Raw genomic sequence first — 27,213 nt, 5'->3', positions numbered from 1 at the left:
TCATTTAACATTCACACGGGGTGAATTATCTTCTTGAAAAGAACATTAGCATGCAAAATATTTCACGAAAAGACAAAGGTAATTACAATACATTTGAGCATTTTGCCAGTAACCTTTAAGGCACATGAATCACTGTTTGGCTTATTCACCCGTGCTGAGGAGTGCTTGAAGGATAGATGCTGCAAGCAGAGCACCTCACACCTCCTGATTTCTCTTTAATTGAACCATGATGCCTCTTTATTATTCTCCACTGGTGGCCTCGGCACCAAGATGTCCAGCTGGAGGATTTGTGGTGCATAGGAGTGCCACAGATTCTTTTGACACCATGTAACTTCTCTCCTGCAAACATTTAATTGTATTTAATTGTATTGTTTTGGCATTAAACCCATTTATTGTAACCTTGAAACACATTTAATAGTATGCCCAGAAGTACAATTTTGTCTTGGGTTGAGATATCCATTGAGGTGTATTAGCAAGGAATAATGAGAATCTTTCTCAAATCCATCTCTCTTTTTATGTTCTTCACATTCTTTTCCTCACCTTCCTCTCTTAATGTTTCCCTCAGGGAGAACGAGGAGCATAATTTATGGTAAGAAAATGTATTCCCCCTACTAGTGTCAAAAAGGCAAATGCTCTACAAGGAACCATGATGGTGTCTAAAGTGGCTGCGTTGTTTACGGGCCAAGCCGTCTAAAACATCCCCCACGCCCCCCATAGCAGCTGCCTGTTTAATTAGAGCGCCAGGCCCTCGAGAGACCTTCAGATCCTCTTGCAGACTGTATGGAGAAAACTAGACCCTCTCAATCACTCAGGCCCCTAACTGTTCGCGCTGTTTACTCAGCCAAGTCTGCATGCGCCACAATAGCTTAACCGCGCTAATTGACACAGAAAAAAGTCAGTGAGTAACAGAGGAACATGTAGGACAGGAACTGTGAAGAGACATCATTATGCATTCAGACAGCGGAGGACAATTATTAGTCAAAATGAGCCTCTGTTTCTTCCATGCAAGAGATCTGGCAGTGATAAATACACTTTATTAATAGGTATACCTTGGTAGTACCAGGTTGGATGCCCTTTCGCCTTCAGAACAGCTTTAATTGCTGGCATAGATTCAACAAGAACCTAGAAGCATTCCTAAGAGATCTTGATCTGGATTGATATGACAGCATCACACACTTGCTTCAGATATGTCAACATCCCATGAGGCAAATCTCTCATTCCACCACATCCCAAAAGTGCTCTGTTGGATTGAGATCTTATGACTGTGGAGGCCAATTGAGTGAAGTGTACTCAATGTCATGTTCAAGAAACCAGCTTGAGACCAGACATCCTTTTTTCTAGTCTCATTTTGTCCATTTAGCATGAGTCTGTGCAGATTGTAGCTTCAGATTGCAATTCTTAGCTGAAAAATATCGATGTGCTCTTCTTCTGCTGATGAATGTCATCTGCTTCAAGGTTAGACATGTTTTGATTCTCTTCTACAGGCTTCAATTATAATAAGTAGTTATTTGAGTCCCTGTTGCCTTTCTATCACATATCATTCTCCACTTTTGACTTCTAGCCACAACAAGACCTTTTTTTTTACCCATTTATCCTTTGTTCACTGAATGTTTTCTTTTTTTTTTTTTAGACTATTCTCTAAACTTGTGAGTTATTTTTAGATTTGTAGTTTCTGAGATACTCAGACCAGGTCATTTGGAACCAAAAGCTATTCAATTTTACATCAGAAGATCAACTTAACCAGGTTAGCCTGGCTAAATTCATTGAGTTTATTTAATTAGCACGTTATTGGCTTAATATAGATTTTTGCGTTAATAATATTTACAGTTGAACAGGTGTTAAATATTATAGTGCCCATCAGAGTTGGGTGTAACGCGTTCCACAGTAATGGGTTACTGTAATCTAATTACATTTTTAAGGAACGCAGTAATGTAACATTACATTTTACATGCATGTAATTTGAATACAGTTACTAAACTCAATGTAATTGTGTTATTTATGTAACAAATATAATATTTAGAAGAAACAAATGCTTCTTTTAAATCACGTTTTCTGCTGCAGCGTCAGTTAATAATCTTGTGCTTTTAAATTGCTGGAGAACACCAGCTGAAATAGCTGCTGTTCAAGTGGAAATAGAGACGTTACTTTGATTTCATTGAGCGTAAAAACTAAAATATTGTTGTGAAAGTCAGTCTATGTAGCTGCTACGTAACTCCTTATGGGGCCGTTTACATATATCGCGTCTTTTGCGCATGCGCATATTGCATGGGCTTGCATTTCCCAGGCGCACAAACTAACTGATCAGCTTCATACTTTATAAGGAATATACACATTTCGTTAGACTAATTACCTCAGACAAACGCAGAACACTGCAGTGCTTTTTCATACTATGGATGTCAGTGGTTACAGGTATCCAGGTTTCTTCATGTATTCATTTGAGTAAAAAAAAGAAAAAAAGACAAACTGGTTTGGAACAAGTAAATAATGAGAGAATTTTAAGTTTTAGGAGAACTGTCTCTAGCTCTTTTGAATATGTCAAGCTGCTGTGATTAACCTATTGTAATGTTTTTCAGTGATATTAAATTACCGAAAGAGCTGCTGTATAATTTGTATTTTCATAGGTATATTTATGTTTTAAAGGTTACTTCAAGGTAAAGTAATTAGTAATCTGATTACTTTTTACATGAAGTAATTAGTAATGTAATCAGATTACAATTTTCAAGTAGTAATCAGTAAATTGTAATCGATTACTTTTGAAAAGTAACTTACCCAACTGAGTATTGCATAGCTGACAAAGTTAAACATTTATACGTTTTCTTAATTTATAATATAAAAAATGTTATTTTTATTGATTTATATTTGTTCAAAACAGTGTACACAAAAGAAACTAAGACACGTCTGAACATCTACTTTCACATACTGTAGGTTATTTTAACAGCTTGAACAAAAACAATGTGAGAAAATGGAGAAAATAGCATTCCCCATCACTGAAGCAGTTCATCACTTCAGTCTAGCACACGATATGCACTGCTGTTATAATTACTGAAACTATGTGCACTGTAAATTAAAGAAATAATTTAAATTGTTTATGATGAGAGTAGTCACTAAAATGCAGGATAAGCACAACATAAATATGTGAGATTGGTTACTGCTAAATGCTGCTGAAAACATGAAAATTGATGCAGCGAGAGCAGATGTAAATGTAATGCAAATTTCTAATCAAGACGTGTCATTCGTTTTCACATTGCACTTTAATTGCGACATTTATAATATATTTGCACCTATTATATTATATACAATAATAAACATCATGCAGTCAGACAAGCAATGTTTTTATGGGACAGTAAAAAATTGCAATAGTGCTTCTTTTAAGTACTAAGTGCAACAACAAAATATCTATAGCACTTTAGCTATGGTTGTCATTGAGATTCAAAGCTTGCCCCACAGGCACGCAAAGAGCTGTGCCCAGCCACTCTTTTCATCTGGGTTTGCGCTTAATGCCTCTTCTGAGACATCCATCTTTTGAACTCACATTTTGTCTTCCTGTTCCTTTTTACAGAGCAATCTTAAGAAATTGTAGTGGTTTTCACTCTCCTCCACACTCCATTTCTTAAGAATATAAAGCATTCCTTTTTGTCAGAGATATGAAATGTTGATTGTACCACCCTGAGCAGCGATTTTGGACTTAAATAGGTTTATGCACATTTTTCACTGTTGCCATCTCTGATACGCTTTACATTTTAACAGATTATTTTGTATTAGCAAGTCTGTGTGTTTTATCATTCTTACCACTCTTTGGCATCAATTGGGTCGATTTAACATAGACGTTTATCACAGTCCCAAAGAGCCACTTTGCCGATGGTCATACTAAGATCTTGTGTGTGTTTGGGGCACGTACATCTATCTGTGTGCTGGTGACAAAAAAAGAGAGTGAATTCCTGTGATGCTATCTGTAGTCCCACAGGGCACAGTGTGAATTCAGTGAGCTGTGTTTTAGCAGCTTTGCCAGACAGTCTTTTTAAAAACATATACTGTATGTAATCACCTGCTCAACACACTCCAGAGCTATTCACTACAGTGAGTGGACTGTCACAGCTTAAATAGAGTTTTACTAGCCTTGTGCTTTGAAATGTGCTTAAAATCTTTTGTTTGGTTTGTTTTAATGCCGGTCGACGGTAGAAAAATGGCCGCAATAACTCAGTGTCTTTACGACCATTTTATGAAACTGTCGTGTGAAGGTCTAGAAAATCCAGAACACAAAAATGGTATATACACTCACCGGCCACTTTATTAGGTACACCTTACTAGTACTGGATTGGACCCCTTTTTGCCTTCAGAACGGCCTTAATCCTCCATGGCATAGATTCAACAAGGTACTGGAAATACTCCTCAGAGATTTTAGTCCATATTGACATGATAGCATCAAGCAGTTACTGGAAATTTATTGGTTGCACATCCATGATGCGAATCTTCCGTTCCACCATATCACAAAGGTGCTCTAATGGATTGAGCTCTGGTGACTGTGGAGGCCATTTGAGTAAAGTGAACTGATTGTCATGTTCAAGAAACCAGTCTGAGATGATTTGCACTTTATGACATGGCGCGTTATCCTGCTGAAAGTAGCCCTTAAAAGATAAGTACACTGTGGTTACAAAGGGATGGACATTGTCAGCAACAATACTCAGGTAGGATGTGGTGTTGACATGATGCTCAATTGGTACTAATGGGCCCAAAGTATGCCAAGAAAATATCCCCCACATCATTACACCACCAGCAGCCGGAACCGTTGATACAAGGCTGGATGGATTCATGGTTTCATGTTGTTGATGCCAAATTATGACCCTACAATTCAAATGTCGCAGCAGAAATCAAGACTCATCAGACCAGGCAACGTTGACAATCTTCTATTGTCCAATTCGTGCCCACAGAACTCTGTAAACCCTAGAGATGTTTGTGTGTGAAAATCTCAGTAGATCAGCAGTTTCTGAATTACTCAGACCATCCCGTCTGGCACCAAAAACCATGCCATGTTCAAAGTCACTTAAATCACCTTTCCTCCCCATTTAAACTGCAGCAGATTGTCTTGACCATGTCTGCATGACTAAATGCATTGAGTTGTTGCCATGTGATCAGCTGATTGGAAATTTGCATTAACGAGCAATTGGGCAGGTGTACCTAACAAAAAAGTCGCCGCAGAGTGTATATATGTATCTGTATATGTACATGTTTCAATAATGAAGCTGAATACCCATACAACGCACACAATGGCTACAATAAAACATTTAGCTCAACTTTCTTTTGTTTATGGTAATATTTTCTTGTTTTCACAGAAATAGCCAACTAAAATTAGCAAGAAAATGCAGAAACCAAGCCTTTCAAATTCCTCCTGTTGTGTGCAGTGAACAGCATTATGAAGCACTGGTGCTTTCAAGTGTAATAATGTAGCAGTCAATTTCCTGAAAACATCTGGAAGGAGACGAGCCAAAAACCAGCGAGGAACAGGTCACATCAGGAGCCTGTTTTATAATCTGCAGCAAATGACGACTGATTAACTGGCTGTTTATTTTGGTACCAATTTTTCTCCAGGTTTGCTTTGGAATGAATATGAAATGGCTCAGATGTGCATTTGCATACATTAAGGGAGAGGCTGTTGACATTAATACAGTAATTAGTTGCATTCTAATGAGCTGATGGTGCAGCCAACAGCAGCGACTGTCTGCGGGTTACTGCTTGACAGCCTTAACTGTAAGTAGAGTGCTGTGAGGCAGAGAAACCCTATGTGATGATTGTTTTGCTATGTTACATTTTTTTATTATTATTCATTTACTGGGTTTCAGCGTGTGGATATTTAAAGTCAGAGTGAAAACAAATCTGACCCCATTTACTTCGTTATATTCTTGATGATACCTTTTGCACTGACATTGCTCAGGTAGTGTAGGCAGTTTTAATACATTAACTTAGTAGTAGTAAAAGCGCTATTTGGCTGTGTTTGTTTGTTTGTGTGTGTGTTAAAGTCCCATTTACTCCCATCCTATGCACGTACTCTTATTAAAGTATATATTAAAAATAGGTTTTACAGGTACAACAGTTTGCCACTACGGCTGCTTTAATTATTCCCTAAGAAGAGTTGGTTTAAATTAGTTCACCCAAAAAAATACTCTTTCTGGTTTTGCTCTAATGCCACATTCCCTTTCTTTTTTGGACAACAAAATGAGAATGTTAATCGTGTCATTCTCATCCATATTATGGTTAGGAGCTATGAAGGCCCATGAAACCTCCCTCTTGGTTCAAGTCCAACTCAGAATATTTAAAAAAAAAAAGCTTCAACATGGGCGTGGATCACTGCGAGGAGAGGGAGGGAGTGGGCATGGCCGGCAGAGCAGGGGAGAAAGAGGGGAGCGAACAACTGTTGTCAGTGTGGCTCACAAAATGAGACACTAACCATGAGGAGACCCATGATTTTATAGTTTACAAAGTTAAAGGTGCAGTAGGTGATTGTCATCAGAAACATTTCTTGTTGTGCTGGTTAAAAGTCCTTTCACATTCCAATAGTAACGATTAAAGTAAATGATCTAAATGTATTTTTATATTTTGGGTAAGGCAGAAGACTAATAAATGTTTATCAAGTTAAATATTGTCGGGCCGGCATCTTCCATAATTCCGATAAGTAGCCCAAACTGTCTGTCAGCAAATGTTGATTTGTGCTTCTGCGCATCTCTGTTCACTCATATCTGCCATTAGCGCATGCACTCCTGCATAACGCCATGTGCACACGAGACAGTCACAGTCGTGGTAAAATCCAATGCTGAATTGAAACTTTTCAAATCTTGAATCGATCAATCCTGAATGAGTTACTTTTGCACGCTGTAGGCATGATGACACCATGGCTGAAGTATTTCTGTTAGACAGGTAATGTCATTACCTTTTTAAAACTCTTTTAATCAGGCAAAGCTGATTTTGATTTTGTTGTTGCGAATGGGTTATATGCACAGAAGTGTTGTTCAGCCACTGAAATCTCCCGATGAAAGATTGATGTTACTATTTTCAGTTTCATAAGGGCCTTTTACAGCATCAATAATATATATTTTTATTTAGTTTAACAACAAACATAAATCAATAGCCCTATTACGCCTAGTCTGCTTTATTGAGCTGAAGTGCGCGCTTGTGATTTCAGAAGGCGTGGCTTTGAAACACAGTCCCCCCCCCTGCCGTCCAAAGATAATATGCTAACTGGTTAGCTATTTAGCAGATCACCTACTGCACCTTTTAAATGCAAAAAAAAAAAAAATCAGTAAGTAAAGTAATGCCCTGCTACATTAGTTATCCGTAATCTCATATACACACAACCACTTAATCCTCGGGTCTGAATGAAAACACAGTGGATTGCTGTGCAGCAGGTCTCTTGCCCTGTCTATTCCAATCAATTGCCCTGCCGTCTGGAGGATTTTAATAGCTTTGCTGTATTGGCCTTGACAGCATCACAGGGGAAAACATGCAACAAACCCCGTGGATCATGGAAACAAACACATACCCGTGCCGTGGTCTCGTCCAGTCATTGGGTCTCACAGCATGGCAGGTTTGCCTTGCCTTCGGAAAGCACATGCTCTAATGAATAATTAAGAAACAGGGTCTTCTCATAGGATAAGAAAACTCCTCTATGAATAATAATGAGAAACTGATGCATCATCACTCCACTAGCAAATTTGCGCTACATTACCGATTTTGATCCCATCCCAAAAATTATTTTAAACCCGGAAGATGAAATTAGCTGATAAAAGCTAAAAGTTTTCCAGTTTTCCCCACAATTATAGCTGACAGGTGCCAATGTTGTTTTAACTGATACTCAACACACACAAATCTGTAAAAATTTTCAAAAAAAAAAAGGAAAAAAAGTGCTCCAGGGTGTCTTAAACCTTTACAGGGTACCTATGATGAAAAACTACTTTTGTAAGCTGTTTGGACAGAAATTGGTGTAGGCATAGTTTGTCCACTGTCATTTTGGAGTGATATAAACCCAACAAGTCTCTTTTTAAAAACTTCCAAATCCCTATTTTAAAAAGCTAAATGTATTCAACAAAAATTCTGATCTTTACTTTTGCATGATTCCGTGTTCATGAGGCAATGTTGACTCCATAGTTCACTCCAACCTCACTAATTGAGAAATCAAGATTGTTACTGAAAACAATCTGTAGATATTCATCTCAATAACATTTTAATGGGTACATATTTCTACTTAAGGTACTGTTTTTCACCTATATGAGGAAACTAATACCATTACAGTATTTTGTTTAAGATCACTGTCCAAATGACAGATTTTAATTTTTTTTTCTTATTTCTGATAGTGTAACAGACACTTTTCCAACCATCCAAATCTCTTCCCTACAGATAAAATCAAGTCTCTTTTTGCATTTTTTTCAAGTTGAATATCCTATTTAACTCAGAAATGTCACATTATGCAAGCAAAGCGGATTTCCAACTGCGACTCACGTATGTTTTTTTAAAAGTGCAAAAGATATGAATAGGTCATTTGCTATTACTATTTCCGCTCCATAAAAGCAGATTAGATTTGGGGCTCGCATTCAAAGCAGATCAAGCATGGCTCAGGCTGTAGAGAGATTGAAATGTAAACCTGGATGGAAATCTCAGTCAGCCAGGGCAAAATTCCCAGGCTAAAAATGAACAGAGTAGATCACAAGAATAGTTGTGGCATAAAGATATATGATATTAAAACTGGAGGGGCTGTCTGAATCTATAGACCCTTCGTGTCATTACTTTGTGATTGAGTAAGTTGATTTTATGACCTGTTTAATTGGAGTCTTGTGGGTAGTCACCTTGACAAGTTCACAGGTTTTATTACGGTATTAATGGCATCTGAGTGCTGAAGATAATTATTACTTCTTCTCCTTATTCTCCCCCCTCATCTTCCTTTTTTCCTCTCTAATCTGAGGCATAACCAGCTCAGGAGGCTAGGTTACCCTTTTGGATAGTTATCAGAGTGTACATGATTGGTGTATTGAGTTCAAGCCTGAGATTGAATGCACTGACCCTCATCAAATGCAAACGGTGTAATGGTTTCCTAAGCATACGCCATATTTCTCAAGGTGGATGGTGATGTACGCAGCGGCTCTCGGACAGAAAAACAGCTGCGCAAAGCACAAATAAGAGCCATAATGCTCGAAGGAAAATTCACGTCACTTTTAATTTGTATGATAATAACCACTGTGAGATGACGCTCATGTATTTTTATTTATTTATCTTTTCATGTCATACCCAGGCCATGTGCAAACAAAAAATCGCTTTCAATATTTGGGTTTCAAAAGCACGTTTAAATTTCGAAAATCAAGTTTGATTTATTGGTCATCATTTAAATAAGAGCATTTTTGGACATTGATCATCTGATTCTGCACAGATGGACAGATGATTTTCGTTGACACTCAAGATGATCACTTGTGGATTACATGCATCTTATGTTCTACAGTTTTATTTAATAATGTCAAGTGAATAATTATTCATCAACTGAAACGGCATTGTATAATGTCTGATCTTGCACCCCTAGTCTATTTTATCACAACATTCAAACATTGTGTTGTTTTGATGCTTTCTGTTGTAGCAAGACATTGCTATATAATTGTCAGGCCAAATGGCTGTGGAGGAATTATTCATCTATACCACTTTTTTTTTTTTAACCTTATTCTGTTGCAAATGGGAGATGGAGTCAGAAAACGGTCAAACTACTTGCTCTGCAAACAAGTTTGTTCATGACATTACAAATGTAATAATATTAGAAGAAAATATCAGTTTGCAATATCAAGCAGCATAATGAGCTGTTTTCAATGTCTAAAAGTCAATGGAAGTGAATGAGATAGGAAATCATGCCAAAAAGATTCCAATCTGCTTGTTAACGTGTGTGACGTGACGTGAAGCAGCTTTCAGGTCTAAGCGCTATATCAAACTGTATGGGGAGACTCAACAAATGGTAATAATAAATTTTTGCAAAGCGATATATTACTTTCGAAAATTGCTATCACAATATTGATGTCCAAGATTAATTTCAGATGGCCAGAAAGTTGTGTACACTATGATTCATTCATTCATTCATTCATTCATTCATTCATTTATTTTCTTTTCGGCTTAGTTCCTTTATTAATCTGGGGTTATCCAGCATATGTTTTACACAGGGGATGCCCTTTCAGCTTCAACCCATCACTGGGAGACATCCATCCACACTCATTTACACGTATACAATTTTAGCATACCCAATTCACCAATTGCGCATGTCTTTGGACTGTGGGGGAAACTGGAGCACTCGGAGGAAACCCACGCGAATACAGGGAGATCATGCAAACTCCACACAGAATAGCTAACTGACCCGGCCGAGGCTTGAACCAGCAACCGTGCAGCCTGTACACCAAGGGTGTCAATTCCAGTTCCTGGAGGGCCGCAGCTCTGCACAGTTTAGTTTCAACCCTAATTATACACACCTGATCAAACTAATTAGGTCTTTCAGGCTTTTTTGAGACCTACAGGTAAGTGTGTTGGAGCAGGGTTGGAACTAAACTGTGCAGAGCTGCGGCCCTTCAGGAACTGGAATTGACACCTGTGCTGTACACAATGATTTTATATAAAATTCACTTTAATGTGTGATATAACTAAAAAGTGGTTAGAAATGAATATTTTCTCAATTCAAATGAGTAGCGGCTTGGACCCTGAAACAGTATTCCATAAGTCACAGATACGGCACGACTTAACAAGCAGATGGCTGTGCCTGCTTTTACGTAAAGAAAAAAAGTCAATGGCAGTAGATGAACATGATTAAGTCATGTAATGAAATTTATTCATCAGTGTTTAAACTGCACAAATGCTTCAAATCAGCTTGTAAACATTTCACATAGTGTTGCATTTACCACAGGCAAGTCATTCAGTGTCTACAACCTGTTAGTTAACTGCTAGAGAAGAGCATTTCTCTAAAATCTTGTACTACATTTAAATATATTTCCATTTTAATCTGCATGATCTGTAAGTGATGTCTTATTTATGGATGCTCCAATCAATCAGTCAATGATGAATATCAACCAATAATCGAATTTCGAATGGTACTTTCTAAACCTTGAACGTATGGGTAATTGCTGAGTTTTCACAGCAGCAAAAAGATGTCTAGTTGTCTACAGTTGCGGTGCGACTCATGCATCCATTGTTTTTAGCTTTTATGACGCGAGTGAAACATTCGCCTCATCTTGTATCTTGTATGCAATGGCACAGTTATATAAAGCTTAAAGTATCAGAATCTGTACTCTATTGGCTGATCACCTTGATAAGAAATCTGTACTTGAAATGGGCTGATTTCTTTGACAAGAAATTGGTACTCTTTATCACCTGCAAAAATCCGCATCGCACCATATGTAGTTTTGTTTAGTGTGTGTTAAAATGAATCCCTTCTGTAAATTCTTATTTTTAACAATAAAATTGTATATTTAGATCTAGGTCTTAATGCAAAAATGTGCATTTCACATATTTGCATACAGTTTGAGTGTTCAGACTGTTTTTATTTTCCTTGGGGTTGCAGCTCTCATGTGTTAATTTTTTTTAATTTGGTTTGATGCTGATGCCTCAGAGACATGAGATTTGTGTGTGGAGAGTGAAACCGAGACGGGGGAGGGGAGAGAGACAGAGAGCAGCCACATTATCCATAATCCAGTCACAGCTGTCTGCGGTTTGGCGACACCGCTACAGCAGGTCCCTGCTAATAGCTCTATATTTCATAGCGGAAAACGCCCTGCCACAACCCACTTGATGTACGACAATGTCTTCGTTTCACCCACAACCTCCCCACCATTCCTACCCCTGTTCTTGCACGCTTTACTGTCCTCTTTCTTAAACTCACCATCACTTTTTCTCTCTCTTCTTTGTCTTGCTCTGCAGTTTGATAAAGCATATGCCTACAGCATCCGCCACATGTTTGGGAAGGAAGGCAAGCGCACTGACTACACCCCCTACAGTTGCATGAAGGTGATTTTGTCAAACCCACCCAGCCAAGGCGACTACCATGGTGAGTCATACTGAGTCAGACTGTTGGTTTTCAATGCGATCCGTTCCCCCGAGGCCCATATTTAGTTCTGTAGCGAAGAGAATTAAAAGAGTGCTTAGTACGCAGGTGGTCTTAAATTAGTTCTAAAAAAATTCCCAAGTCCAGGCTGGCTAATTGATAACACCTGCTTTTCGCCATGCATGTAATGGGCAAAATCCATTTGAAAAGAGCATCATTAAAGGTAAGAGAGAGTAAGTGTGTCAAAGATTGAAGAACATTGCTGTCTTATGTGTAGATTTGCTATACTGTTGCAAGGCTTTACAGCACTTCTACTTTAATGTATGTTTTAATAATAGACAAAAATGTCATGCTTTAGGAACACTTATTTCACTTCAAAGGTGCGGTATGTAAGTTTTTGACTTTTCTAAAGCATAAAAATTCCATAATGTGTTTGCAGATATTTAAGAAACATGCTAAGTGAACATGTTTATCTGAAAAACAATGCTTAAAGAGCCCATATCATACATGAAATAGGGTCATATCTTGGTTGTAAGGGTCTCCAACAACAGTTTAATATACATGCAAGGTCAAAAAACACTTTCATGGTCTTATAATCTGCATTTATTTTTACCTAAATATCCCAGTGACTCCCGTATGAATCGTCCAGTGATTCATTTGTTCCCAAACCCCTCCTTAGCGGGAAGCTAATCTGCGCTGATTGGACCGATGATAGTCTGTCGCGATTGGTCGACTGCCTTCAGTTAGAGAGTGAAATGGCCAATAGCTAATCAGCAATATAAAAAGTAATCACAGTTCATACACGCTCGATAGTGTAGGCGTGGATTTTAGCTGCCACACACACACACAAAAACACACACACACACCTCCGGACGACAACGCTCCCGCTTCCGCCCGCACCCGCCAGGTTTTAGCCTGAGAACCCGCTCCGTTTTCTGCCCGCCGCGCCCGATCCCACTAGAGCGGGGGAGACCACAACCAAAAATCACCCAGCTATACAGTCCAGACAGCCAAGATGTCTGTATAAACACACACACAGCACCAAGCACACAAAGCTCGCTCTCGCTCGCTCGCTCTCTCTCTCATATGCGCGCGTGCGCAATAACACACACACAAGCACCAAGCAGACTCTCTCTTTCTCATTCGCATAGCAATATCCGTGATATTGCTAGACAGCCCGCTCCCGTCCCAAATTAAACCCGTTACCGACCGCTCCCGCGATTTATTCGGAAATTTATTCCCGCGCCGCAGAAATCTGGCGCGGGGACAGCCGTGGGAATGCAGAACTCTACCACGGAGCTCCATACACAAAGCAGCACGCGTCGCGTTTTTAACGTGACTTTGCACGCGATAAGAGAATATAGCCAGTTAACCTGATACAGTACACTCGGTTACAAGTAACAAATCACAACTAAATACATTTGCAAGCTAGTCAAAACGAGGCAACAACTTTAACCGCACGTACTTACACTTGAGAAAGGTAGGAAGAAACCCATCCTGACGTCCATCATTAAGTTACTCTTTACTGATCCTTCCTTTAACAAACTCAGATGAAGTATTCTTTGTAGCATGTAGCTTCCAGAAGTTTCCAGTACTTTCCAACTGCTTGGTTATAATGCTGATGTTTCATCTTTGGGTAGAGACTTAATATATCCATCTGCAGTGTGACTTCAATCGACCGGCATGTTTGTGTGTGTGCGTGTGTGTGTGTGTGTGTGTGTCTGGGTTTCTGCGTCAGAGGGCGGGGCCTCAGGTTTGAAATCTCCCGGGTTTGCGCGTGCACGTGAATAACTTGGTTTCATTCGTACGTCATGGCGAAACACCTAATGAATCGGTATCAAGGCGACTCGTTTGAAGCACTATGAGTCGACTCTTTTATAGATGAATAAACCGTTTTAAACACTGTATTCTTACAGATTTAAGCCTTAGCTGGATACTTCACTTCACTTAGAGCTGTGTTACACACTACATGGAGGGGAATTTTCAAAAACCCATAATATGGGCTCTTTAAGTCAGATATTCTGCTTTAAAAATGTGCATTACATGCCAAAAGATCTGTCTTTGTTTTGGTCATTTAACCCAATGCCAGTTTAGCAAATTATATTTCAGCACCCCGGGTTGTTTTGGTGGAAAACAGTGTATTTCATTTATTCAGTCAGGAAGGCTCTTGAAGTGTGCATCCGCGACCGAAATGCGACCTTTAGTGAACAGTTGCAGACTTCAAATTAAAACGCAGATTCAGAGTTCCTCATGAGGTGGTTATTTTTTAGCAAATAACATAAATATTACAAACATAAACATTAGGTGAGCAGGTTACATTGTAACTCTGTCCTAACAACAAGCAATGTGACGAAATCTGCTGTGATAAGCAGTTAAGCTGTTTGCACCAGATGAAACATGACTTTAAATATAGCCGTTCAGAAGCACAGAATACTGCACTCACTGCACTCCAACGAAAGGGTACAGTTTATAACCTAATTAATACACAATAAACCTTTTTAACATTATTAAATGTAGATGCTGAATCACTGATATTTGTTGGCTACAGCTCACAAGTCACAGCTCTCACGTTCAGTTTCAAATGGTTTATTTTATTTTTAAGATCTGAGGTGAACTTTTTGCTGCTGCTTTCAGTAGTATGGCAATATATGTCATGTAAAATGGCATTCAAGTTCACATTACTAGCATTTAACACTGAATAAGGCACATAGATGTGAACTAGAAGTGTACCTGAGGGCATCATTGACAGTTTTCTGTTGTTCAGCAGCAAGAAGTTGGTTAGACAAAAACCTCCTTTTAATATGGGAAATATTCCTTCTATTGGGTGCCATTGCTTTTGTTCAGAAAACGGTTTAAATCAACCCCTGTCCTCAATCTGGCAACCAGCGCTTGCTTTTATTTTGATCCAGGATTGCAATACCTAGTTCAACCACTGGATGTCAAACTTACATACAGCACCTTTAAATCTGCCTATATCATCCTTTAGGCTTAATAGCCAGGCACAGTCTTGTTGATGTCGTCAATCTGGCAACCTGAGCTTGCCTCTTTTGAACCTGAGTGCAATACCTAGATCGACCACTGGCTGTCAAACTTTTACTTACTACACCTTTAAATCTATTTGTATTTTAACTTGTTTTCTGAATAAATGTTTACAAGAATGTATTGAGTGGATCAATTGCCAAATTCAAATCAAGTTAAAATGTTTATAACATGTTTAATGTTAAAATTGTTTTTTAAATGTACTATTTTAATACTCTACTTACTATATAATACTATATATAATATTTATAATACTATACTTTTCAAATTAAAGTACTTTAACTATTGATAACATTGATAAAAAAAAACATTCTTGAGCACCAAATCAGCATGTTACTGTAGAATGCTTGTTAAAAGACCAAGTGATGTAAAGACTGGAAAATTGATTCATAAATTCAATAATAAATTACACTTTAAGATATATTAAAATATAAATTATTGTAATCCTATGCTGTAATGCTTTTTGATCAAGCAAACAGTCTTTAAACTTTTCTAAAAATTCTAAAATTAAAACATTACAATTTTAAGATCCCAAACATTTAAGCAGTTGTGTGTAATTTTACAATTATTCAAAAATGTTCAGCTTCCACAAGTAAAAGGACACTTATGTGTAGTTGCTCACTTTTGTTTTGACTCCACAAGTAGCACCCCCACTTACTGTAGTGGCCTGCAAAGGCACAAAAAGACATGTGGGTCATGTTTTTACTGTACTCTAGTTTGGGCTATTTGGGATTAGATATGGACTGAATTGTCAGCTGCTGAAAATTGTAGGCCCGAAAATGGCTAAATGAGAAAAAATGGCATAAAATGATTAGGAAAAAAAAAAAGGTTATGCTGTGCAACACTGCCCAATAGTGTTCAGCATGCTAGTTTCACTCTCCCTGCAGCTGTAGTAACTGTGCAGAGTGAAACTTCTCTCACAGAGGATGTGGAAAGGTTTGCTGCCATGTCAAGCAAAGTACTAGAGCAGCACATTTTGGTCACAGGTAAAATAGCACAATATATCTCTTTGTGGATACTATGTTCATTTACCTGTATACTTTTCATTGCATAAAGTACACAAGGTCACCAGAAAAGCAAATGTCATATAAATAACAAGCTGAAAGGACATTACTATGTAGTATAATGAACTTGGCTCTGCTGTTTGCAATAGGGCTTGTAAAATAACTCCTCTCCACTTGATAAAAATGTGTTTATTTATTGCCATGTATTTTTTTAAATCAATATAATCTAAGTGGTTAAGTCAAATTTGAAATTCTTTCAAAACTATGTTATTTGATAGAAAAAATTAATCGTTATTACAAAGCATTTTTTCTGTCCAGTTGTGGCCTAGAGTCTTCATTTCAGTGCATCCATATTTTTGATAATTTTGACTTTTTTTGACCATTTTCTCCTCTCTGCTATCTTTCTCACAGGGTGTCCATTCCGCCACAGCGACCCTGAACTGTTGAAACAGAAGTTGCAGTCTTATAAAATCGCTCCTGGTGGGATCAATCAGGTTTGTCCAACAACTAAAACACACACTTGAGCAAACTCAGCACAATGTGAAAAGACTGAGAGGTGGCCACTGGGTAAAGATGGGTCTGTTTTAAGCGAAGTGTCAGTTAAAGTGTAAAGGGCTTTTGTGTGTGCGTGTTTAGCTTCACATCCATTAAAATGATTTGCACCAATTCACCTCTACGTAGCCACAGACCAAACAATGTCTACCAAATAATGAGCTAAAAGGACATTAGCTTGACAATTAAAATGATACGATTGTATAATAATAATGCGAGAAAAATGGTGTGATTCATTTTTAACAAGGCATCCCTGAAAGCACCATCCTGCAGTACTTCTGGAATATTAATGAATCTGCTGTACTTCTGGAATATTAATGACAAAAAGAAATAACGCTCTGGATTCTCCAGTGTAATGACAGCTTCAGCTCTCTGTGTTGATTACTTTGACCTTTGCTGTATCCAGTGATTTGATGCATTCTTTAAAGTACTCTTAAAAGTCATTTCAGCTTACTTTCTCCCCCCATACACATTAAAGTAGCTGTAATGGGCCAGGCAGTGAAATGAGATGGACCAGCCTTGCTGTAATGTTCTCATGAAGTTATAATCCTTCCGTGCTAATGTAATTAACAGGCTGGTTTTAATAAGGCTGTTAAGTTTTTAACTTTAAAAGGCTCTTTAAAAAGAACATATATGTATACCCACACACACACACACACACACACACACACACACACACACACACACACACACACACACACACACACAAAGTTAAATGTTGCATACTGTCTACAGTTTTTTTCTTAGGGTTTAGCTGATATGACTGAAGGCAGATATAAATAGTTCAATACAAATATGATTGAAATGTTTAAAGGGCACCTATTTCATCCCTTTTTCAAGATTTTACATAAGTCTTTACACAATGTGTCTCCACAATGTGTCTGTAAAGCTTCAGCTCTAAACACCCATCATATTATTTATTATATCTTTCAGAATATTTTAATTATCTGCTTTGAACACATTAGCCCCATTCACACGAGCAGAACTTTTCGGTAATTTTCTGGAAAGGTCTGTATGTGTGAACAGGCCCTTTTTGGAAATACCAGTTAATTTGTTTTGCCATTTGTCCAGAAAAAGAAAGTTGTAACATTACTGGTTATTTTTGCTGAAATGCTGCTCTTTGTGAACGCAAAAGGAAAATTGCAGGAAAGAGTGCGTTTACGTGAGGTGTCTGCTCCAGCCAATCAGAACATTTAGAAGCATTCACATCTGTCAATCAATTCAGTGGGCAGGGAAACCGCACTCCTTCATCGTGTTGCAGTCGGCTTCAAAATGGGAGAGATTTATTGTGCTTCTATCACTCCAATACCACTGTGAAGACACTGTACCTGCACACAGTTCTGACCAAACAGGCTAAAATAGATGATTTTCATTTTACAGTTGGTCCCTTTAAATTGTTTTATTATTATACCATTTTTATGGAGGGTTATTGAAACAGAATTGAATATGATTATATTATATTAAATTAATATAAAAATTATATTTATTGATAATAGTTGCTGAACATGGTGTTGATAAAATTTTGTATATGGCCGTACACCCACAGCGTTTCACAATCATGAGAGGGGGTCTCTACACACCACTACTAGTGTGCAGCATTAACTTAGATGATGCGACAGCAGCCACAGGACAATGGTGTCAGGGCGATCACCACACACTAGCTATTGGTGGAGTGAGGAGTTTAATGTCTTATCCAAAAGACGTTATAACAATATAACAACCGAAGGTTCTACAATATAACAACAATATAACAACAAACGATATAACAACCGAAGGTTCTGTGTTTTTGACATTTTTGCAAGTACACTAAAACCTGACTGAAAAAAATTTATTAATTTTATTAAAATCAAATTTAATATTTAATCATATAATTCAATTCAATTAAATTCAGCTTTATTTGTATAGCGCTTTTACAATGTAGATTGTTTCAAAGCAGCTTCACATAATTGGTCATAGTAGCTGGAACAGTGTAGTTCAGTTTTTAGTGTTTAAGTTCAGTTCAGTTCAGTTTAGCTCAGTTCAGTGTGATTTAAAATCATTACTGAGAGTTCAAACACTGAAGAGCGAATTCATCGATGCGTAGCTCTAACAATCCTGAACCATGCGAGCCAGTGGCGACAGCGGAGAGGGGAAAAAAAACTTCACCTGATAGGAGTGAAGAAAAAAACCTTGAGAGAACCAGACTCAGTTGGGCACGACCATTTTAATTTCTCCGCTGGCCAAAAGTCTTGTGCAGAGCTTCAGTCACCGCGGTGAAGGCTGGAAGATGGCCTCAGCAAAGACTCGTCTGTCCCTGGAGCGTCGCTGGAATCAGACTCATGTTCTCCACTCCCCATGACCATCAGCGCAGCAGCAGCTCAGGATATGGCCTGGTCCCGGATATGGAAACCTTGGGATCATCTCGTCGCTGGTCTTGGATCCAATCAGTGACTCAGCATAATCTGAGGACCTCGGGATGAGTATCCCCTAAAGAGAATAAAGAGAATATTTAGCGTAGCTGCTGTTCATAGTGTATATAAGCAAGATGCAGAAGCCTGTGTGGAACCCGCTAGGTGATGCATTGAGTGTATGCTTTACTAAACAGATAGGTCTTTAATCTAGTTTTGAACTGGGAGAGTGTGTCTGAGCCTCGGACGTTATCAGGAAGGCTATTCCAGAGTGTAGGAGCGATGAAAGAGAAGGCTCGACCTCCTTTACTTGATTTTGCTATTCTAGGTACTACCAGAAGCCCTGAGTTTTGAGATCTTAAAGAGCGAGTTGGATTGTAGCGAGACAGAAGGTTGGTTAGATAAACAGGAGCTAGATTATTTAGAGCTTTATAGGTGAGAAGTAATATTTTAAATTCAATACGAAACTTAACAGGCAGGCAGTGTAAGGAGGATAAAATTGGGGTGAGATGATCATATTTTCTAGACCTGGTCAGAACTCTGGCTGCTGCATTTTGTACTAATTGAAGTTTGTTAATAGAGGATGCTGGGCAGCCAGCAAATAGAGCATTACAGTAATCCAGCCTCAAAGTCATAAAAGCATGGACTAGCTTTTCTGCATCTGAGATGGATAGCATATTTCGTAATTTAGCAATATTTCTCAGATGAAAGAAGGCAGTTTTAGTGACATAGGATATATGGTTTTCAAAAGTTAGATTGCTGTCTAATATGACACCCAGATCTCTTATAATAGAGCTAAAGCTAACTTTGTATCCCTCTAATTGTAGATTGAGTTGCGAGATCTGCTGTGTACAAGATTTAGGCCCAATACGTAATGATTCTGTTTTGTCAGAGTTTAAGAGAATAAAATTGTTGGTCATCCAGTCTTTAATGTCTTTGATACACATATAACTACTTGTAATTTGCTTATTGCAATAAACAGTAGTTTATATAACTATTTCCTTTTCATATGTAATGTAGCATAGGTGTGCATTTTAACTTATCCATCAAATCCAAACCTTTCGTTTTGTTTTTTTGATTGAGACGTTTAATTATTTTTTCGTCATTTGCAACATTTCCTAATTGCATTGTTAGTAAAATTTCTTACCAATTTTTTTTTTTTTAATCTGTGCTATCTATTGTGTTCTGTAAAGCAGCTTCTGGTCATGACATGTTCACATCTAAATGGTTATAAGAGATGTGTTTAAGGGATTATATACAACATCCTTCATTTATACTCTTATGTAAAGAGAGATCTCCCTTTAAGTATCATACTTAGAGGGAAATTGTGCTTTATGCATTATAAAGCTTGAAGTGTCAGAATCGGAACTTGGCATCATCCGATCACCATGACAGTGTATCGGTACTCTGTATCGGTTGCACAAATCCTGACCGGAGCATCCCTAATTTAAACAAATATATTTAAAGCACAACTAAAAGTGATACTGTATGAGAAAAATCAAGTCTCTCTGTCACATCAATCCAGATGTGTTCACACTTGATGTTAATTACATCATATTAGTCACTGTAATATCCCTTGCAGCACATTTCAGATAATAAAAAACAGCTCTTATTCCAGAAAATAAAGCATTTCAAAGTGAACTAAAATCATTCTTACCTATTTGAAAACGCTAGCTGGTTAGGTGTGTATTTTTTTTTTCTTTCTATCTTTCTCCTTCCACAATGCTCGTCCACTACCACCCATCGTGCAGTTGAGGGAAATGGCTGATGGCTGCCTAATGCAGTCCGACATGCCAGCCCAAGGGTAGCACATTTCCAATCCAATTAAATTCATAATTTCATTGGAGACCCCAAGCAGTGTCCTTATACACTCTCAGTGTTCGGAGTCTTAGACCTGTGGGTGTGTGAAGCAACAGCTTGATGTTCACCCCAGGAGCTCTCACAGCACGTGGCCCTCGCTCCTCTCGCAGAGCCAACCCAGTGCGCTGGATAATTAAAAAGCTCAGAAAATGTGAAAAGCCTGAGCAGTCGGGTGATTAAAATGCAGAACGTCAACCTGTCTATTGACAAAGTGACATTACAGTCAAAAGGGCGAGACTCCAGTCTAGAGGGAGAACTACTGTTAGAACACGGAGCTCACCATCACAGCGGGACTCCTACCTCTGGAAGTGCAGATTAAAGGATTGCATGCTTGGTTCACAGTTCAAACAGTGAAAGACGCATGTAGAGAAAATGGAGAGTTCATGCATAGCGTGCATGCTACGATTTTAAACTCGTTGCTTTTTATGCCACTTAATACTTGAATGTCACTTAAACCTGTAGTCTTATGCTGCAGTTATTTGTTTGCTGTTAGATTAATACTGTTTAGCGACTAGCATGATAATGTAGTCAGAATAAAATTACTTTGTGCCTGATTCAGCTTTAAGCTGTAGAAAAGGGTAGAGCTGTGAACCAACACTGGTCTCATGGCTCGGTTTGGTTAGGATTATTATGCCATTCATTCTGTTAAACCCTATCTCAGTGACGGTGCATTGACAATGCTTTCCATACACAATGCAGTTTTTTACTTCACAGTGCAAAAATTCTTGTATTAAAATGTATATTTTTATATATATGTAATACAGTTTTGTCTTTTAATAAAAAGCAGACATATATATGAACTGCACCTTTAATTTTACCTGCTCAGAAAAAAACACTTTTTTTAAATGTATTAAGTAAAACTGAAGTACTTGCACTGAACAACATGAGCCTAAAATAAATTAATATTATGCCGCTTGCTTTTTGAGCATTATTGAACGAGTTGTTAAACGCCTATGACTGGTTATGCGCGCAACAGAAATGGCCGCAATTGGCTCTTACATTTTGTTTACCGATGAGTAACACTGTGGATGAAGGGGCGTTGCGATCACAGCTGATCCTCGATAGACGCGGTGGAGAAAACTCGCTCTGAAGACACGCTCCTATTTGGATCCTTCCAAAGGTCCACACTGAGAGAGAGAAATGGAGTTTACTTTCATTTTCTCCACAGCAGTGAAATAGGGGCTTCTCCTGTAACTTCCGTGTCAGTAAATGACTGTCCAGCAAACACACGCAGTCAAACGTGCAAAGTTTCTGTATTTTAATTACTCGCGCTCGCCTCCCTTGCCATAGTATTCTAATGCGACATAGCGCATATGAGATAAATGATGTCAGTACATAACAACTAATTATGGTCTATAACTGAACTAATACCGAATTGTCAGCATCTGCATCGCTGTGCACTGAGAAAACAATACATTTCCCAATTTCATTTAATTTAAGAGCGAATTTTTAAAACATGAGTTATTCATTCTACGGTCGTTAAAGATTGGTTAAATTTCTTAAATATTTTACCATATACTTTTAAATTTTAAAAAAATCGAAACGCTTACACGACCCTACTTTTTCCCATTACATTTGAAAAGAATAGAATGAAAGGATACGATACTTTGCATAATGGAAAACAGTAGTTATCATCTGCAAGTGATTGTTGTATACACATTTAGTATGTCTTGTCATAATTCAAACTAACAAATACCCAACCAGAAACTTGGAATAAATGCTTTCTTAAACAATGATAATATAAAGAGTTGTATTTATTTCTAGTCCCTCCTGGGATCTAGTCTTAATTTCTTATTTAAACGGGTGTCCTGATGCTATGCGAACAGATTTTTTTACCCAAGTTAAGGGGTGGACTCTCATGCTCAAGCATGGCAAAATTTCAAAAAATGATTTGGATGTAATTTTGAGTTCCTTTTCCAAAATTCGTAGCTTCAGGTCATCTAGTTTCACATTTTTCCCCTTTCTTTCCGAGTCTGGCTCTTGATTATGTAACCAAGAGTAGAAATACTTTACTGGGCAATTCTCCCTGAAAAGCATGCATGTGACAAGCACAAGTATGTGCCTATCACCCCGCAACAGTACTAGAGAGGATTTGGCTGAGAATGAGTTTCAAAAAGTGTGCTTTTGGGTGTGGGGAAAAGCTAAACATGCTGAGCCAAAGTTATTATAACCCTTTCACCCGTAGGTTTTAAATACTTTAGCAGACCCCCTTCAAATTTTTTATTTATAAATTAGATGGTGACGCATCTAATTTATGACACCACAGCCCCATGCAGTGCAGTGAAGATTAGAGCTGCTGGATTATAGCACATCAATTCATCAACTATTCCTAAACTGCATGGAAGTGGTGAAACAAGTTCCCCTGTTTTGTTAACAGCAATATTGCTGGGTTTAGTCGGTCGTTAAAATTAAGCTGCATGCTTGTGCAGTTGACTCATTTAATCTGCTCATAGCGTGCCTTCAGGCTCTTTGAAAAGCTGTAACATTGTCTTAAATTATTAACAAAAAACCCTTAAGACTAAAGAAATTGAGCAATGTCAAAACTAGATTAATATCTGTGGTTACTGATTGTAGTCTTAAATAAAGTGATTATTATTTACATTAATTTTTTTGATATAAGCATTTTGTTGAAAGATTATTTTTATTATTATTTTTATAAAATTATAAAAAAAAAATTGTCAAACGAATTACGTAGCTGAATATGTGTAGAGTATCTTTAGCTACCTACACTTATAGTTTATGAAAAACCCCACAGTTTGCTGCTAGCCAAATAAGTTTTGTGTCAGTGTGCCGTGCATGTTGTTATTTGGTCTCAGTTATGTTATCCACAGGCAATATGTTAAACCAGTGAAATTTATCTTGTTTTTCACAACATAAACTGGACCCCTAGCTGGAGTCTTGCTGTATGTTTTACCATTGCTCCTCCACAGTGTTTGTCTCTCCAGAGCTTCGAGTTAGGTGTTGGATGGTGTTGGCTCTCACCTTTAAATCCATGTATTATGCATTTCTGCTCTTGCCGATGTTAGCTGAAGTGGAATGCCACACTTTACCATGGGGAATACATGGTGTTAAAAGCATCACCTGAGGGGAGGTCTGAGCAAAAAAGACAGTGAAAAAGAAGCAGATTCCATACACTTCTCCATCTTTCTTTGATGCTAGTTTGCCTTTGTCCCTTACCTGAAACCTCATAAGCATGTGCAGCATCGACAAAAATAGCACAATGCATTGTTAACACTGTCATTCTTCTTTGGTGCACATCAAAAGACTGCTTGGATATTGATTTGACATTTTTGGCTGTGATTAAAGCTGCCACTAATGCTGCCAGCCATCATGTTGTAGTTTGATGGCAATTGAGAGTTGATCATGAACTCTTTTTAGACATCAACTACAGTTACTGAACATAAATATGAATTCATTTGTGTTCTTTACCTACACATGTAATAAACAGTACATACACTGCTATGAAAATTGTGTCACTTTGCTCGACTTCTCTGAATATAACTTTTATATTCTTTTGTTTTGTTCTGCAAACTGCTGATGGCATCTCTTCTGCACCCTCAAAAATAAAAGTACAAAAGCTGTCATTGGAGTGATAGCTTTTCAAAAGGAACCATGTTTGTGATTTAAAGTTACAAATTAGTAACTAAAATGTATGGTATAGTACCTTCTGTGCTATGAAACCATATTTACTTTGCATTTACAAGTACAAAAGTGGAAGATGCCTGTGCAGCTGAAAATCAGATATGGTTTGTGTTTGGTTTTTGACGTGTTCTATAACTGGTAGGCCAGTCAGAACAGGCTGTCCATTCTAACCAATCAGAGCAGTATAGGAATTCTTAAGGAAGAAGTTTAGATGGATCAGATCCTTAAATAACAAAAAAAAATATATATATATATATAGCCAGATCAGTCTCAAAAAGACTACACAATTCACATTTTCAAAATCCAATTTGTAAGTTCAAAACTCAATTCATTAATACAACGCACCATTTGTGAATTCCCAAATAAAAGTCATAATTATTTTTGCCAAATTAATTGGAATCTTTTTTTTTTTACTATAAAATTGGATTTGTATATTTTTTAATAGTGTTTTGAACTTCAGAATTAGATTTGTGTATTTTTTTTTATCGTCTTTTGAACTTCCAAATAAGATTTGTGTATTTTTGAATCGTGTTTTGCACCTCGATTTGTATTTTTACATTGTGTTTTGATTTTACGAATTTTATTTGTGTATTTTTTAAAGTGTTTTGAGCTTCCGAATTGAACTAGTGTATTTTTTAATCATGTTTTGAACTTCCGAATTGGATTTGTGTATTTATGAATCATGTTTTGAACTTCTAAATTTAATTTTTGTATTTATGAATCATGTTTTGAACTTCCGAATTGGATTTGTGTATTTTTGAATGGTGTTTTGAACTTTCGAATTGAACTAGTGTATTTTTTAATCATGTTTTGAACTTCCAAATTGGATTTGTGTATTTTTGAATCGTGTTTTCTACTTCCGAATTGAACTAGTGTATTTTTTAATCATGTTTTGAACATCCGAATTAGATTCGTATATTTATGAATCATGTTTTGAACTTCCGAATTGGATTCGTATATTTATGAATCTTGTTTTGAACTTCTGAATTGGATTTGTGTATTTTTGAATCGTGTGTTGAACTTCCAAATTGAACTAGTGTATTTTTTAATCATGTTTTGAACATCCGAATTAGATTCGTATATTTATGAATCTTGTTTTGAACTTCCGAATTGGATTTGTGTAATGTTGAATCGTGTTTTGAACTTCCGAATTGAACTAGTGTATTTTTTAATCATGTTTTGAACTTCCGAATTGGATTCGTATATTTATGAATCTTGTTTTGAACTTCTGAATTGGATTTGTGTATTTTTGAATTGTGTTTTGTACTTCAGAATTGGATTTGTGTATTTTTGAATTGTGTTTTGTACTTCCGAATTGGATTTGTGTACTTTTTTTAATCGTGTTTTGCATTTCCAAATTGGATTTGTGTATTTTTTAATCGTGTTTTGCATTTCCAAATTGGATTTGTGTATTTTTGAATCGTGTTTTGAACTTCCAAATTGTATTTGTGTATTTATTAATTGTGGTTTGAATTTCCAAATTGCATTTGTGTGTTTTTGAATCGTGTTTTGAACAAAAAAATTGGATTTTGAAAATGTAAATTGTGCTATGAATGTATTAATTTTGTTTTGTTAATGTATACTTTTTGAGACTGGTCTGGCTCCATAAAACAATAGTAGTAGTGTTGTAGTACATATTATAAGAGTAATGTGTGCCCATGTTTTTACTCTTGGAATGATATAAACCTGTTTTAAGAGACAAAATTAGACTTTAAAATCACATATTAGGGATGTTTCTGCTTAAAATTTAATAGTCGTGTCGCAGCTTAGTGTTTTTTCTGTTAGCTTCCCTTATCTGTAGGGAAGTTTCTAAAGTATGAAGGCACATTGGACCAGAAAGCTCTTATTTTTATCTGTCAGAATGGAAAAACACTTTTTTTTTTTCTCCATTTTGGGAAAAACTCCTGTTTTTTAGATTTACACAACCTTTGTGGTGTGGTATGTTTGTCACTGATTTCTATCTTATCATGCTGGAGACACATTAGAATAAAGGTGTAAATAAAATATATTACAGCTAAAGAACATCCAGTTACTCTCTGGATAAGAAGTGAATGCTAATGCCTAGTTTTTTTTTTGTTTTTTTTCTCTAAATATCTTATCTTTAATCATTTAAGCAGATTTTTTTTGGTTATACGTGTCAATGTTTCTAAATAATGAAGACCTCTCTTTTTGTTATCAGTCTTGCTGTTTTCTTTTTTTTTTTTTGTCTTTTTTATTGCTCTCTCCCAAACGCTCACCACTTTCCCCCCTTTTCTCTCCCTGTCTCTCTTTCACAGATTCTAGAGCTGGTCAAGGGAATGCACTATCAGCTGGCCTGCCAGAAGTACTTTGAGCTGACACACAGTGTAAGGATGCTTTTCATTTTGTTGTAATTGGGCCTGCTTTTGTCAGCTCAGGGACTGCAAAGTCTTTGCACAGCCTGACCATTGTAGTCACATCTGCCATGAACTGACCTCCAAATGAATCCTTATGTGGAAATTTGAATAAAATGCTTTAAGACTCATTAACTCACCACAATAGACAGATCTATTTAATCTATGTTTATTAGCAATATGGTTAGTTACATTTGATCCTTTGCCATAATTCTGTATGCTGTGTTTGGATCTGTCTCAAATGGCTAACTTGATGTGAATTTTCAGACATTCGATGACTGTTGCTCGTGTCAGTGAAGTCCATGAGCCCGTAG

The 27,213-nt window shown here is 37.2% G+C and overlaps 1 protein-coding gene across 4 annotated transcripts in view; it reads left to right on the top strand.

The window, feature by feature from the left end:
* The window catches only part of prim2 (DNA primase subunit 2), a 126,744-nt gene that overhangs the window by 88,271 nt on the left and 11,260 nt on the right, over positions 1-27,213 (top strand). For 3 of the 4 annotated variants that reach the window (XM_087277776.1, XM_087277777.1, NM_214782.2), the window contains 3 exon segments: positions 11,920-12,046; positions 16,498-16,580; positions 26,804-26,872. In XM_087277776.1, coding sequence (XP_087133902.1) covers positions 11,920-12,046; positions 16,498-16,580; positions 26,804-26,872 — 279 coding nt within the window. 4 annotated transcript variants of the gene reach the window in all.

Source organism: Danio rerio, chromosome 13 (genome assembly GCF_052040795.2).
Source record: "Danio rerio strain M-AB ecotype USA chromosome 13, GRCz13ab, whole genome shotgun sequence".
Lineage (NCBI taxonomy): Eukaryota > Metazoa > Chordata > Actinopteri > Cypriniformes > Danionidae > Danio > Danio rerio.
The sequence above is the reverse complement of the archived record's forward strand: the minus strand, read 5'-3'. Positions and strand labels throughout refer to the sequence as shown.